This window comes from Gadus morhua, chromosome 10 (genome assembly GCF_902167405.1).
Source record: "Gadus morhua chromosome 10, gadMor3.0, whole genome shotgun sequence".
Lineage (NCBI taxonomy): Eukaryota > Metazoa > Chordata > Actinopteri > Gadiformes > Gadidae > Gadus > Gadus morhua.
In genome coordinates, this window is record NC_044057.1 from 16,623,706 (window position 1) to 16,639,318 (window position 15,613).

General features: G+C 45.3%; 1 protein-coding gene across 5 annotated transcripts in view; it reads right to left on the bottom strand.

The window, feature by feature from the left end:
• Positions 1-15,613, bottom strand: part of atp8a1 (ATPase phospholipid transporting 8A1) — a 103,864-nt gene that overhangs the window by 67,268 nt on the left and 20,983 nt on the right. For 3 of the 5 annotated variants that reach the window (XM_030367535.1, XM_030367532.1, XM_030367536.1), the window contains exons 4-14: positions 15,018-15,116; positions 11,201-11,246; positions 10,556-10,596; positions 8,053-8,126; positions 6,606-6,675; positions 6,345-6,472; positions 5,889-6,000; positions 4,488-4,653; positions 4,056-4,061; positions 743-870; positions 378-455 (exon numbers count right to left, since the gene is read on the bottom strand). In XM_030367535.1, the coding sequence (XP_030223395.1) occupies positions 378-455; positions 743-870; positions 4,056-4,061; positions 4,488-4,653; positions 5,889-6,000; positions 6,345-6,472; positions 6,606-6,675; positions 8,053-8,126; positions 10,556-10,596; positions 11,201-11,246; positions 15,018-15,116 (948 nt within the window). The remainder of the gene's footprint in view (positions 1-377; positions 456-742; positions 871-4,055; positions 4,062-4,487; positions 4,654-5,888; positions 6,001-6,344; positions 6,473-6,605; positions 6,676-8,052; positions 8,127-10,555; positions 10,597-11,200; positions 11,247-15,017; positions 15,117-15,613) is intronic. The other 2 variants (XM_030367534.1, XM_030367537.1) reach the window with 1 other exon arrangement.

Consider the following 15,613-nt stretch of genomic DNA (forward strand, 5'->3'; position numbering starts at 1 on the left):
ATAGAGAGGGGGGTTCATGCTGTGTGGCGTCCCACAGGGCAGGAACGGTGTGCTGTATGATTAACTCGACCCCAAATGTTAATTACATACAATTTCTTACCAGGAAATAGAATCGGCATAGCATGTGTCAATTGGTGATAACGATTTAACTCATTGAAATGAATTAATTCTTAGTCCTGTTTCAAAAACGTACATCTCTGCCAAATTACTAAAATAACCTTTAGATCAACTGTGATCTAAAGGTTGTAAATGTCTATCTCACATTGGACATTTTACAACCAAGTTCAGGTTTTGTATCGTAATGTATTTTGTACACTCATCAATAAACTATCCACTAGACTTCAATGTCCACCGATGGGTATGAACGGGTGGATTACCTGGCCTAGCTCCTCGTTGAGGTTGGAGGTGCGAGCCATGGCAGGTGTGTTGGTCGGCTCGTACAGCATGTCAGTGTCCTGGAACCAGCAGCAAACCAAACAACATTCATATGAGTTTTCTGTGAATTGACGGGCTCCATTTAGATTGTAATGCCTTACTGCAATTCCTGAGAATGCCGGAAGTAGTAGCTAGAACTTACAATTTACCTCTAGCCTAACTAGCTAAACATGCATGACTACATAAATCCCGGTCACGGTCAAAGATTTCAATTTCAACTGCTTGATTTCAACACGAGCGGTGAGACTAACTCAAACAGAACCAAAAACATCCACGTGAATCATCGTTCCGACGCCGTCTCGCTCACCCAGTTGATGAAGAAGGCCTGGATGAACTTAATGACCTCCAGCGTGACCAAGAGGCTGATGGGAATCAGGTTGTTGAAGAGGATGATGAAGGTGAGGAAGTTGAGGCCAAAGTTGGCCGCACCGCCGTCTGCCGAGAGGTGGGGGGGGAAAGCGGAGGACACAGAGAGAGAGCGACAACACAGGAGGCCCAGTGAGTCCTGGCCTCCGTGGGAGGGGGGGGGCGGGGGGGGGGGGGGGGGGGCACCGGCTGAGTCGCTCACAACAATCAGAACAACCGCCCAAAGCTACTCCCAGCTAATGTACAGCATCATCGCAAAAAGAAACTGGTGTCCATTAGCCGGGATTAACCTTCCGCTTCCACCCAACCGAATCCTCTCAACAACCAATTTAAGTGAAGTCTGTTGTATTTTTAGTGGTTGTTGGTTTGGTTTTTTTTAGCCCTCGAGTCCCCACGGGTTTTAAAGTAGCAGAAAACGACTGTGATCTCGCTATGGGAGATGTCACGAGTCATGTTTTTACAACAGCAGCAGCAGCGGCAGCGGCAGCAGCAGCAGCGGCAGCGGCAGCGGCCTTGGCATCCAGCATGATCCAGGCGATGGTCTTAACGGATGACTATGCAAATGATGCAGCTTCCCGCCCTCATTCTGTGATTGGGGGAGACATGTAACAGCCCCGCCCACCCGCACACACACACACACACACGCACGCACGCGCGCACACGACACACACGAACGAACGCACACACACACGTGAACACGCAAACAACAGAGGGTAGGGGAGGGGAGTGATGTGATTTACCTTTTTGACTCGGCTTGCGGTGAATGTGCAAGAGTTACCTTTCATCAACCCCAAGACTTCATCTTAGCATTGCGGTTGAGAGGGGACAGTCCACCCCGCATGACAGAATGATTGCAAAAAACGTAATGATAAAAAAAATAAAAAGGCACACAGAAGATGGCCGGATGGACAACAGCACAAGAGGAGGGGGGGGGGGGGGGGGGGGGGGGGGGGGCTGGGGGGGTAGTCTAGAGGCAGACGGTGGTGGGAAGGGATGCTGTCAATACAAAAAAAGGAGGGAGATTCAGTCCAAAGCACATTCTCAACCAACCAACGACGAGTGGGAAAAGAGAAGCTGGATCATGTTGAAAACAGTCGGGTGTGTGCGGAAGGAACACTGCGTTGTAGCTGGCGTTGTGGTGCCCAATAAAAAAAGGTTTGGTTGTTTGGCTAAAATTGTTTTTAATGCATGGGATGTCTTTTTAAAAAGGCTGCTGCCAATGAAGAGGTCAATCAAAACCACAGCAACCTGTGACATGCATCGGTGTTAGTGAGTGTTTAGGTATTTGAGTATTCACGGCCAGCTTGGTTAATTAGTCAGATGAGAGGGGAGGTAGGAGTATAAAATATATATTTTTTTAAATGAGTAGGCTTTCTTCCATTTCAGAGATCATTGACACTGAAGGCGAGAACATTTAAGAGTCTTCGACCTTCATGGGTATCAAACAAACTTTCAGCAAAGACCAAAAAAATGCTGAACTTGAATCGAACGATCGCTACACTTAGTCAGGGAAGCTGATAAATATTATATCAGCAAAAGACTGCACATCACAGCACTGCAGAGAGCTATCCAAGATCCCAGGGGGATAGACATACATTGCAACTGTCAAGCAGTTCTGTACTCAGCTGTATACGAGCGAGTCATTCCAGTGTAGACTGGTGGTAGCGGGATACGTCTACTCTGTCCTAAACCAGGAGTGAATATTAACCGACCCATGGTGTTTTGATGTGTGACAGTTAACCATTATCCCAGGCTGTCTGATCCTGATTCGACTCAATTCTTTTACATATGTCATAATCATTATCGTTAAAAAATTCATTTGGGCACATGTTTGTGTATGTTAAAAACAGATGTATAAACTCAGAAATATGTATATGCTGAAGCCACCTCTCCCTTTTCTCACCGGTTTGAAATGTGCTCTGGACAGAGTCTCAACCCCCTCTCATTACAAAATAAAAAAAGAGTCTCAAAATGGCTGCCTGGATTATGACTTACGGTTACCTCATCATTGTTTTCTCACCCTGTTTCAGATCTGGGTTAACGCTAATGCCTTCTTTGGCGTGAATTGAGATAAGCCAAACTATATATGTATACATACATATGTTCATGATCGAATTATTATAATTTCTCTTTTTAAAAAGGAACAATGTAAGTCATAAAACAAGTTTGAATTGATCAGAGAACAATCTTTCCTAGACAGAGCTATTGGGAGACACGTAATGGGGCAGGATGGCACGATAAGCACTTTGTAAACCCGGTGTTCAGAGCTTCATCAGGACATGCTGATTAAAGCACTCACCTTTAACCCGTCTAGTTAACGTATAGACCGCTGAATGGTGCCTTCATTTCCTTGTGTTATATCATTATAAGGACCGAATATGGGCTTATGAAATATATTATTCTTAAAAAAAGCATTATTCGTGTAAGATTTTTTATATATTCTTAAAAAAATGTATGTGAATTTTTTTATAGTTATAGTTAAAAAAATGTCATTATTCGCGTGAGAATTTAAAACTATATTCTTTAAATAATGTCATTATTCAAGTGAGAATTGTCATATTTTCTTTCGACAATTTCATTATTCATTTGAGAATCTGAATATATTCTCCATGTGAGATTCGGGTAGCAAGTTCCTCAAAAAATCTCTTTTGTGTTCGTCTGTCTTTTAGAGAATCAACACAAGAAAATAAGGCCGGCAGAGGCGTTTGGAGAATGTCAACGCCCCCCTCTGCCCTTGGGCGCCGGCGCGACTTTGATATCAAGCGACAAACAAAATAAGCCGTCTGCCGTGAAAAGCATCCCGCTTACAACCTCATCTCCCTGGCAGGCACAGAGCAGAGAAACACTGTCGGAGTTGTGTTTGTGTTGGGCGTGTAGAGAGTAAGACGGAGAGAGGGGGGAGGAAAAAATATAAGATGGAGGTCTGAGCCCTGCCGACTGCAAAGAGTTTAACGTGCCACACAGAGAAAATAAATGAAATCAAAAATGGAAGAAAGGAGAGATACACGTTTTGGATCAGGCACTAACAACGGAACTAAATGAAGGTAAAAAGAGAGAGAGAGCTGAAAGGGGAGAAACCTATTGTTGGATCCCTGGTATGAACTTGTCCATGGCATGGGCCCTTAGAATGTAGGGCAACCATTTAGGGGGCGAGGGTAGGGGGGCTTCATTTGCTTAGCGAAGGCAGAGCTTCTGATAGGGGTTAGTAAGGGAGGGTCATTCACGGATGGCCAAGGCTTTTAAATGGTTGTTACCTGGAGCTGTTAAAAAACAAAAACAAAAAACAAAACAATAAAAAAACAAAACAAAGAAATATCAAAAAGAACATTAGAACGGAACCAAACAGAACAGCAGCGCAATGATAGTCAACCATTTTTTTTTTTTTTTCACACATTCACATCACATGTCTATGCGTGTCACACGTCGTCCATTTTTTTACAGCTACAGGGAATTCACCTATTCCCACATTGCCACATATTTCACTTGTGTTGCGATACATACTCTTAAGTCAACCAAGGCAACGTAAAAAACGACAGCAACACACACATCAACGACTAGCAAAGGTAACTCAAAACGACAAAGAATTAAGCCGTTATGAACAAGTGAGACCAAATATGTGGAATAAGAGGTATATATCTATATATATCTATAGAGGTAGAGAGTGCTTGCCGCGTGAGGGCCCTTACAGTTGAGGTCCATGTACCAGGCATCGTTGCCGTACTGGTACTTCCAGATGGTCTGTCCGATGGAGCACACCAGAGAGATGGCCAGCAGGCAGCCGAACAGCACCAGGATCTGGAAGTTGGTGATGCGCTCCACGTTGGATAGCTTCAGAGGGGGACGGGTGGAGTTCTGGGTGGAGGAGATGATGGGGGTTTGAAGGCGATGAGGTGAGGGGGAGTGACTTGGGGTTAGATCCTATTTGACCATGTGTGCGTCCGACCATGGGCGAATTATACTGAGTTGTGTAAATCAAAAATAATACAGGCTGTGATTGCTAGCAACAATGCGTGTGTCACAGGACCAGGATCTGTGAGATCAAACAATCACGAAGGGAAAACGCAGATATTTCCACGCGGTTTACACGAAAACGCAGTTTTTATCACAGAAAACAACCATTTCTAAAAACTCAGGCAAAAGTGGAGATTTCTGAAAACGGCGGTTATGTGTTGTCGTGTCAACGGGTAGAAACTGGGTTTTAGGTTCTGAAGCGTCACATTATGCGCCAGGAAATGCTTAACGTCATATGAGCGCCCTATGTTTACAGTTTGTTTGTTACAGGAAGACGCTCGTGTTATTCGTTGTTGTTGATTCTGAGGATTCTGATTGGCTTGCATGGCTCTATCCTTCTCCCTACACTGCCGCCCATAGGTTTGGCATTGTTATAATGGCGCTCGACGGCATATTTATGCGTTTTGATGTAAACGACAACTTTTTTGAAAACGATGTTGTGTGCACAAAGTTATTTTTGAAATCGGAGGGGGGGAAATATTAGTTTCTAGAAATACCCTGCTACGTATTAAATGTGGCCTTAATAACTACATTCATATTACTAGGTACTATTAATATGAACAATCATTACACCTTGGTCTATTTTTGGTGAAATAGATAAGATAAGATAAGTGATCCCATTGGTTATTTTTCTTTGACCCATCTGTTGAGTGTGTGTGGATGAAGGCTGGTTTAAGCAGCCTCACCTGGTCTGAGTCAGACTAATTGGATTCTGGGGCTGGGTGAGGCTGCATACCTGTTGTGCATTAAGAAATCAATGTGAACAGGTTAAACCAGCCATCACCACTCGCCCTTAAGAGAGTTCTGATGGTAAACATGGAGCAACAGCTCACGTATCATTGTCTATCAACCGCTGCTATAAACCAGTTTTTCCAACATCAGCACCCTAATTAAAGTCACATGGCTGGACACTGCCACAGATTCCAATCAGTCTTACTCAGGCCAGGCTGCTTAAACCAGCCATCATCCACACACACACACACACACACACACACACACACTCGCAAACCTCTACTACTAATCAATTCAGATTTTTTTTTAAATAATTCTTCGTCAACGAATGTGGGAAACTTTACCTGCATGAGCTTGGTGTCGTGTCCTGTGTAGACCACCACTCCGTGGATCCACTGGGTGTTTCGGAGTTGAGCCCCCCTCAGCAGGATCTGGTCCGGGCCGAGAGAGAGTGTGCTTCAGGGCCGTCGGCAAACAAACCCATTCAGGAAATCAATACGGAATATGTTAATTTTATTTCCCTAGATTAAATACATTGAGTATATATGGAATATATATATCTAAATCAAATTTCCCTAGATTAAATCATATCTGTAAATTAGATCTCCATAGAAGAGATAAAACAATAAGAGACTTTCTACACGATGTGGAAAGCCATATTTAAGAAGATTCTGTTAAAAGATTCCAAACGTGAAGCCCTACAAACAACTTAATGAATAAAAAAATAAAATGCACGATTGCACGTGGAAAGAAAACACACAGTCCACAGCAGGGTGGCCAGGGGCCTCCCGTGGCCCCACCTGTCTCTCTCCAATCGGATGTTTCCCACAAACTCGTAGAGGTGGCGGTTGGGGCTCTCGCACTCCATGCGCCCGGAGAGCCGCACCAGGCTGTCGATGTCCTTGATCTCCGAGGTCACCTGGAGACCCTGCGTCGACGTCATCAGACCCCATCAGCGCCAAGGATGGTTAGTTTATAGTAAGCAAAGTGTGTGTAGGTTTGCGTTGCGCATACTGCAGGGTGTGTCACGTGCAAACGGAGGGATTATCACGTGAGGTCACCTGTCTGATTTTGAGGTTGGTCTCTCCGTCCAGGTTGGAGGTTTCGATGTAGCACATACCTTGTGGTTCACTGTGGATGAGAGAAAGATGGAGAACAGTGGCTCCAGTTCATAGAATGTAGTGGAGACACAAAGATAGACTTTCCATTGCAGTGATTTGAAAGAAAGATTGCATAAGCCACGATCACTGCCAAAAAAGTGTGTGTGCAAGTTGGTAGTGGAATCGGATTTCTTCTTGTTTACCCATTATTGTACTAAGATGTCCTGCTCAGTTTGGGCAGTAAACAATAATGAAGCCCGCTAAGTAAAACAACTGTTTGTTGCTGCTCTGAGTTAGGCCTTGTCTTCCTAAGAAAGCAGTAGCATTCCACTGAAAGAACATGCAGGCGAGATAGAGAAAAAAAAAGGTATAAAGTGAGATAACAAATATCTTGTTAGAACAGAGAGAGAGAGCGAGAGGTGGGACGGGCGGGAGACGTAGCAGGCACACAAAAGCGCCACACCTAAAGAAGGCCAATGGGATCGTAAGAGACGGAGCCCCATGGACTAGTGGGTGAGCTGGCTGGCTGGTTAGTTAGGACCACTGGTGGAGGCGACGTCCTTTAAGTGAAGGGGATTGGGCCCTGAGGCTCGTTCCAAAACCATCTCGTTATTAGCAATGAAACGAAAGCAGTGTTCTGGGCTCTGCTGGAACCACTGCAATACACCAGCAGTCCCATTCCTTAACATGAGGACAATACTTCCATACTTTTGGAATAGTTACACACTACAATAAGAATATTCTACAATATGTATATAGCAATATGTAGCATTAAGGTGAAAAAACAACGCTCATTAGGCATTTTGCACACTTGATATGAGACTCCATGCAAGATTTCACAACAAATGGCTTGTTCCGCCTGCGAGCAAAGCCATGCAAAGAGTGGACAGCACTAAACAGAACACTCTTCAAAAAAGGTAAATACGGCGCACTTTCTCAATCCGAGCACGTGCCCCTCCCTGATCCCAGCTCACTCGGGCCTGCGCCTCATCCAAATGTGCTTTTGTACTCCAAAGTATCCGATAACAATAACAGAATCAACAGAACCATAGTGGTGTTACCGGGGGACTAAACTGGAGACGGATACGGGGAGGAATACAAGGGAGCGGTCAGTGACCTCTGGCACTCAGTCCGGTGTCTGGCTTCTGCCAAGACAATCAGTCCGTTGCTCCAGAGTGGGAAAACTTAGTTTTTCCGGGCCGGGCCACATAGTGACCGGGGCTTAGGCTACAGTTGAACGCATTGTATCGATAGGACTGAAGTACTGTGTGCTGCCTTGACCCCCACCCCACCCATTATACCCATTATGGTTCCGCCAACAAGAGTCAACGGTGGCCTCAACGGCTGCCAGTGTGTTGTGAGTGGGTGGTGGTGCTGGTGTTGGTGTTGGTGGTGGTGGATTGCTGACCTGGAGGAGAGTATGACCAGGTCAGCCGGAAGGTGGTCTCCGTTGGCCGCCCGAACTACCTCCCCAACGCCCACCTGATGGCAGCCGTCACACAATGGCACGGGCAGGGAGGGAGGGGAAGAGAGAGGGAGACAAAGAGGGAGACGGCCATTCAGAAAGAGGACAAGAGAAGGTGGGAGGGAGCAGAAAAAAAAAAAAAGGAGCTTTTGTTTTTTGGTCGTTGACCCAGACGGACGGGCACCAATCGCAAGCGAGAAGAGAGAGAAACCGTTACGGGGAGAGGACAGAAAATGATTAACCCTGTGTGATCCAAACATGAGGGCTTCTCCTGAGTTCGCCTTTTCAAGGAAACCTTTCGGACAGGGTTGATGAGAGAACCATTGAGTCACGTAGGGATGCTGGGAACTAAAGGAAACTATTGAAATATCTTCAAATGCAAATGTTACAAAATACAGTTGGGTGTTAGGTTGAAATTTTGTCAACTTTGATATGTTGAAAAAAATAAATAATGCGAAAATGCAGGTTGTAAAATCAAAGGCCAAGTCACGCCCAAATGTTTTCTGAAGAGGCGAAGGAGTGGTGCTTTTTCACAAACGAAAAAATGGTTGATCGAACCTTAATCCCAAAGTCCCAGCGCAGCTATGCAAGCTAAGCAAGTGATGCATTCTAGGCCAATGTTTAACCGGTTTTCTGAAGATTATGGAACTGGGAGACAAAGATAATTTCTTTGTTGTCGCGGTTCAAGTTTCCACATCACTTGTTTAGTGAGAAATGTGAGATAGAGTGAGCAAGAAGAAAGAATAAGGATCATTTGGGGAATGGGGGGTTCAGACGTTCCCCCCCACATGCCTGCAGCCAGTCTGAGCCCGATGCCTGGACGATACAAGGACAGTGTCCGCTGGGACGTAATCGCTGACATTTAGCCTAATAAGCTTGCCAACCTCAACCTGCAAACAATACAGGAGCTGGTTACTGGGGCACATGACCTTGGAAACAGAAATGGAAGGAAAACTTCCACCAAAATGAGTTGAATGATTCAGGAATAACATGGGAGTAGAACAGAATTACAAAAAACATGATAAGACTCAATATGAAGTTTCCTTAAAAGAATGCATAACCCAGAACCACATTCCCTGATCGCAGAATGGACCTAAAGACACTCAGTGAGTGAGAATATGCCTTCTTCTGCCTGCAAAAACTGTTAACCTTTATTGTATCCTTCAAGCCCTGAAAGCAATAACCCATCTTGGATCCAGCTGTCCTACTATGTTATAGCAGAAAGGCTGGGGGTAGACGCCGTCAGACCTTAGATATCCATCTAAAGTCTGATTTGTGAGACAGAAAAAGCCCATAAGGATGTTTTGTGTTACGACAATGAATTGTTGTTCGAGCAATAGGGTTACCTTGTAACACTACAACACCGGCTACCCCGCTCAGCTCTTCACTCTTCAGCTCTTCACTTGATGTTGCAAACGCAAATTTAAATGAACACTTTTAATCATTTCAGGGGCCGAGCGGTCTACAGGGTACACTAAAAAGAAACAGAGCCCAATTCAGTGTGAGAAGAGGCGCATAAAAAGCCTTCACTATATAAGTGTTCCAAAATCCAGAAAAAATTGGAGTCATTTGAGTAAGGGCTGAAACAGTGTTACATTATTGCATGTTAACCCCTTCTTTGACATCTTTGCATTGTTAATGCCTCACACGATTAAATAACTGAAACTCCTCTACCATGAGGAACTAAAGCCAAGAGATTGATATGGCAATATATGGTAAAGAGAAACTGAAGGGCTAGAATTCAACCCTCTCCTAAAGCACACTGCCTAGACCTCTTTGGCTATGTACATCTGTTTCGGTTTACCCTCTCTCTCCCTTTGAGTCAGACAGAGATAGTAGGAGCGATTGTGAGAGTGCGGAAGTAAGATACGGTGAGAGCGAGATCGTGTGAGAGAGAGAGAGAGAGAGAGAGAGAGAGAGAGAGAGAGAGAGAGAGAGAGAGAGAGAGAGAGAGAGAGAGAGAAAATGAGATGGAAAGAAAGGAAGAGAGATAATGAGAAACAAGGAAAGAGCAAGAGAGAATGACAGAAAGACAAGGCAAGGCGGAGCTGGGAGAGAGAGAAATAATGACAGAGAGATGATGATAGATAGACAAAGGCAGACATAGAGAAAGGGAGACAGCCATTTAAATTGTTCAGCGCTGTATCCTCCTACATATAACATTTTACTCCGGCTGCGTTCCAACACTCCTCCTGCTTCCAGACAGAGTGCCTTGGCCATGGTATGAAAACCGGCTGTTCCCCACACCACAGTTGGAACTGCCCTCTATCCTGCAGCAACTCACCACCCTCCAATCGCATCATTAACACTGGAATTATTAGAAACTGGATGTTGATGAGGAAATGTGTGTGGTACGCCACTGTAAGGAAGTTTCATCACACGAAACGTGTGCTTCGTCTGGTCTATAAACAGGATAATTCACCCAGTACGTCGTCAGATACATTACCTTCTCCCAGTGCACGATCTCCCAGGCACCATTCCTCAACACTGTGGCAGGAAAAGATAAAGGCAAATTATGAGCAGGGAGAATGGCAGGCTATGGCAGGCGAAACAACGCATTCACATTATTTAAGAGATTGGGCAATGCGCCATTCAGATGACTAGAATCACATACGATCCAACTGCTACGCTGAATATAAATATATATATATGCTTCCAACAGTGATTGCAACCGAAGTGTTATAAAAAAGAGTAGCAGAATGTTATGTATGATGTGTCAACCTTTTGGGTTTGTACATACAAGTGTGTGTAGCCAAGCGACACAGTCTTTTGCTAGTTTGTAGCACAGTCAGTTTCCCCATTGGTCAAAGTATCACAAGGTTTGTTGCAATCAGTAGTTTGTCCCCACTCACAGTAGGTATGTTAAGCTACAGATAAGGTTAATACATATCAGCCTTTGGTGTCTGCTGCCTCATAAAAATGTTGCATTAAGTGTAACTAACAACCAATTTCGCAGCAACGTTGGTTTGTGTCTTGCGGGATCAAACACAATTATGAAAAAAGGCCCTAATCCCTAGAGACAAATTAGGAGGACCTTGACTAAATCTTCAAAACCGAAAAGAGCACAAAACAACGACCAAACTGTATTTACCTTGACATTCTTTTTTGTTCACAACATTGTCAGCTTTGTGGCGTTTCTGTTGGGGCAGATAAAGAAGAAGAAATTATGAGACAGAATCTTTATTCTGGTGATCCACTTCTTACATTTAGGGAATCTAGCAGATGCTTTTTTCTTTTCAAAGCGACTAAAAATAAGTACATTTGTCAGAAGAAGTAGAAACAACACTATATGCCACTGTTTGTACAGTAAAGATATTAATAGAGTGCCACGCGACTGTATACAACAAAGATGGCTAGGATAAGATGCTGCACAAAGCTATAAAATGTTTAAGTCCCAGCACGTACACCATACAATAAGTGCATACATCAGGTGCCAGGACGTACAACAAACAATAAGTGTGTGTGGGGGACGGGGGACGGGGGGGGGGGGGGGGCTATGCAGAGTCTGTGTGAACTCTGAACTCTCACTTCTACCATACCACTTGATACAGTATTCATTACTAAAGAGCTAATTTGCTCGTAACCACCCTCCGTGTGGGAGAGAAACACCTCTATAGAAAGGCTTCTGGAGGGGGCCCCGAGCTGGCGCCATGAATCCAAGGCGTAGTCGGGGAAACGCACAAACTCTTTGGCTGGATTACATAAACCCACTTTAATCTTGGAGCAGATATATGGTGGGGAAACCAGCTAGACAAAGTCTGATGCTCTACACAATGGGTTTATGGACTGTTTATGTTGTTTAACCTCTGGAACGTTCAACAGCATGATTTGTGAGTGCAGTCGCCTCCATTAACATCCCATTGACAATCAGACAATGAAGGAGTTTTCAAAGCATAGTAATGGGACCGATGGTTTATCGGACGGGAAAAAGACAGAGGCCATTGGAACGATCACGGGGATGTTTGCTTATGAAGGCGAGCAGAGCAAAATTCCCGTCCTGGAATCACAAGGCAGCCAACAGGTGTCTGCGAGGTTCACTGGAAGGCCATGGCAGAGCAGAAGGGGCGCGCCATCAGTGTTGTGAGCCTTAAAGTGCTCAGTGAGCTCCACACACGGCACGGCTTGTCCCTCTTGTTCCCCGTTTGAGGGATAGGACTCGGGTTGCCAGGATGCCTGCTTGGCTCTCTGCTGCATCTCAACCCTGCAACCCCCCCCCCCCCCCTCCCCCTTCCCCCCTCCCTCCCTCCCTCCTCTTGATCCTTTCTTCATATACTGCATGCTCTCTCCGCACCCATTTGTACGCTTTCCCTTCCTAAGACAGACACACGGTCCTATTCCTCCTCCTCCTCCTCCTCTATCTCTCGCTCCCCCTCACACCTTCTCGTCCCCCTCTCCACCCCCTCCCAATGCCCGCTCCGTTATTACAGGTGTAGCGTAGGCAGTTCGGTGGAAACAGCCAGCGTAAGCTCGATTTGGAAAGCATCCAACCGAAGGAGAACGGCACTGAAGTCAACCGCCTGCACCTTTAAGGTGGGACTGAACACCGCCCGCGTTCTGCTGTAGTGGCTGCGGAGCACAGGCAGTGTGGCGCGTCATGCACGCCCCCCCCCCCCCCCCCCCCCCACCAGCTGCAGTGCAACAGGACAAGTTAGCTGGAGACGCTTTCCCCGAAAACCCATCCCTCATCTCTCTCCAGTCGAGCGCGAGCTGTCAGATGATGTCATTCAGCCATGACACCCCTTCCCTACGGATAAATCCAACCCAACCCCCCCCCCCCCCCCCCATCCTCGGAGCACAGTGGCTATCTAAAACTCTGCTTTGTAGCATTTTTTCCCCCCCACTTAATTGTCCAATCTTCCCAATGTGTGATGCACGGATTCCTGCCACGTTGGCAGCCTCGTCTCGCCCTGTCTGCTACCCGCCCATCCGTCCCCATGTCCTCCTCTGTGCCTGGTGTCCCCGTGGTCACAGACGAACGGGGAGGGTGTTTAAAGGAGGCATGTAATTACAGTGCAAGGGGAGGCTGGGTGGCAGCAGGAGGCATGCATGGCCCGGCCCGCGTGGAAGCAATCTCTGTGGCGCTCGAACCTCCAGACGAAGACAAAACAACGACAGCATCTGCACTGGGAATTAATTACCAAGGAATGTGACGGCGTTTACCGCACAACCGTGAATCTGCAAGCGTGCCCGTATTTGGGGGAATTACTCCCCTAGAGAAATCGAGTTTAACACAACGTCCCGGGTTGAATCTGCAACGTTCCATGTGGCTGTTTTACATGAGGTGGTCCTAATGTAAAGCGCAGATCCAGATTTATGGGCTGCAATCGCAAAATAATGCTTTACCTGGACGTTTACATTGAACGTAATCCATAGCATCGTAATTCTGTACTTGGACTGCAGAATATTGAATTGCATGCATAACATCATAAATCTTCATCTGGATAGCTACAGTATGGAATACAAGGCTCCTAATTTCAGAGCTGCATAGCAAAATATGAAAAAAGGCATTAAATAAGGGTCCTAAACATGCATAAAAAAATATGAAATACAATAGATGTCATAATAATGCTAGACTCAACACATTATTTGCCAAGGATGGTAATTCCTATTTTTTTGCCTCTGCCTTTCACACTTGCTTGCAGAGACTTGTTACAAAATGAGCAAACAACACAGTTCACCTACATACTTCATTTTTTACGAATTCTGTCTAGCACAAGGTATTAAAAAGGCACTGCAAGCAGTATGCAAATGTGTGACGCCCCTTTAATAGAATGTCAATAATCAGCGAGTAAAATGTAGAAGAAGAGCTTGTGGCGCGATATCCTTTGCAAGACTCAGGGGGTGAGCTACGGGTCGATGCTGGCCTGTCAATTTATGAGGAAGATGTGTATGTTTATACAAGTATGTTTATGTGTTTATATGTGTATGCTCATGAGTTTATATGTGTGTGTGTGTGTGTATATATAGTGTGTGTCTGTGTGTATGTATGTATGCGTGTGTGCATGTGTATGCGTGTGCGCATGTGTGTGTACTGTATGTGTATTTGCATGTGTGTGTGTTTTTGTATGTGTATGTGTGTGACCTTCAGCAGAAAGGACAGAGTCATCACCCCGTCTGTTGTCATGTTTTTTTTCCCTGCGACCAAGGGGGATAAAGTGCTGTGCTCGCCACTTCTGCCACTAGATACGGGCTCATGGTATAGAGAGTCACTGCCTACTGGGACTTGAGCAGAGGATCGCATTGCAGGGTCACTGCAATACAGTACAATGCGACCTCCTCTGTCTTGGCACACACACGCACAAAGACACACACCAAACTTATGAAAGTGCAAATAGGACATTCTTGATACACACAGCCTTGGGAGTTAAGAGGAAAGTTTCCCAAAGTGTACAAGAAACTATTCCCCGACAGCTTTTCATGCTACAAAAAGCGTTGCATCAGAAATACTTGAATATACATGAATAACAACCATTGCTACATTATGTGATATGCACTTCTTTATTCACTTAGGTTGAATGTTAACTGGGAAGAGGAATTGCCAAAGAGCTTGAAGGTACATAGTTGTTAGGGTATTTGGTTTCTGTGTTCACCAACGTTAAGTCTGCAGGTTGATTTAATGAAGTAAGTAGCAGTATAGCGAAGGTGTGTGCGTGCGTGCGTGCGTGTTCCTCTGCTTGTCTGTGGTATATGTACAGCATTTGCAATACGCTTATGTAGTTAAGCATTAAAATCAGTGTGAGGGCGAACATCACATCCAAAACCACAAACGCTATTGAAAACCTCTCTAATGTTTGGTAATAAAAACAAGGTCAAGTGATTGCAGGGTAGCTTGGGAAGCCCTCCACCATCTTAAGGAGCAAGCTCATTGACTATGGATGCTGTGTGAAAAGGGCCCGTGAAGGTCTCACCAGGTCTTCGATGATCTCCTTGACGGCAGCCACCACCAGGATGAAGAGCAAGGGCACCAGGGTGGTCCAGCGACCCGTAGGAGAAACATCTGGAATTTGCTGGAGAAAGAGAAGAAAAGAAAGAAGTATTAAATAGACAAAGAAAATGTAACATTAACATTTATTTATTTTGGTCTGCGACTATTGAATCTTATCTTGGATCACGTTGTGCCGATGATGGATTCTGAAGAGTTATGTTGTGTCATGTTGTTGTGTCATGTTGTGTCAACTCTTCACATGTTGTGAAGAGTTATGTTATGTCACTCATGTGCTCAAGCACATGAGTGACATATTTGGTTAAAATATTGGAATTGTAAAGGAAATCTACGATGACTTTCTTCAAGAAATACGAGAAGGAAAAAGGGGCGTGCGTGCATGTAAGCTGACAGGGGGTCAAACACACACACACCCTGTGATATCAGAGGACTCTCCTTGAGTGCAGCAGGGGGTAGTTTGTCAAGGAGAGGTCAGAGAGAAGGCCAGGGTCTAGTCACCATTACCCTGGCAGGCCAATGGAGGAGATGAGGGAGTGCCCATCTGTCACTCCATCACAGCAA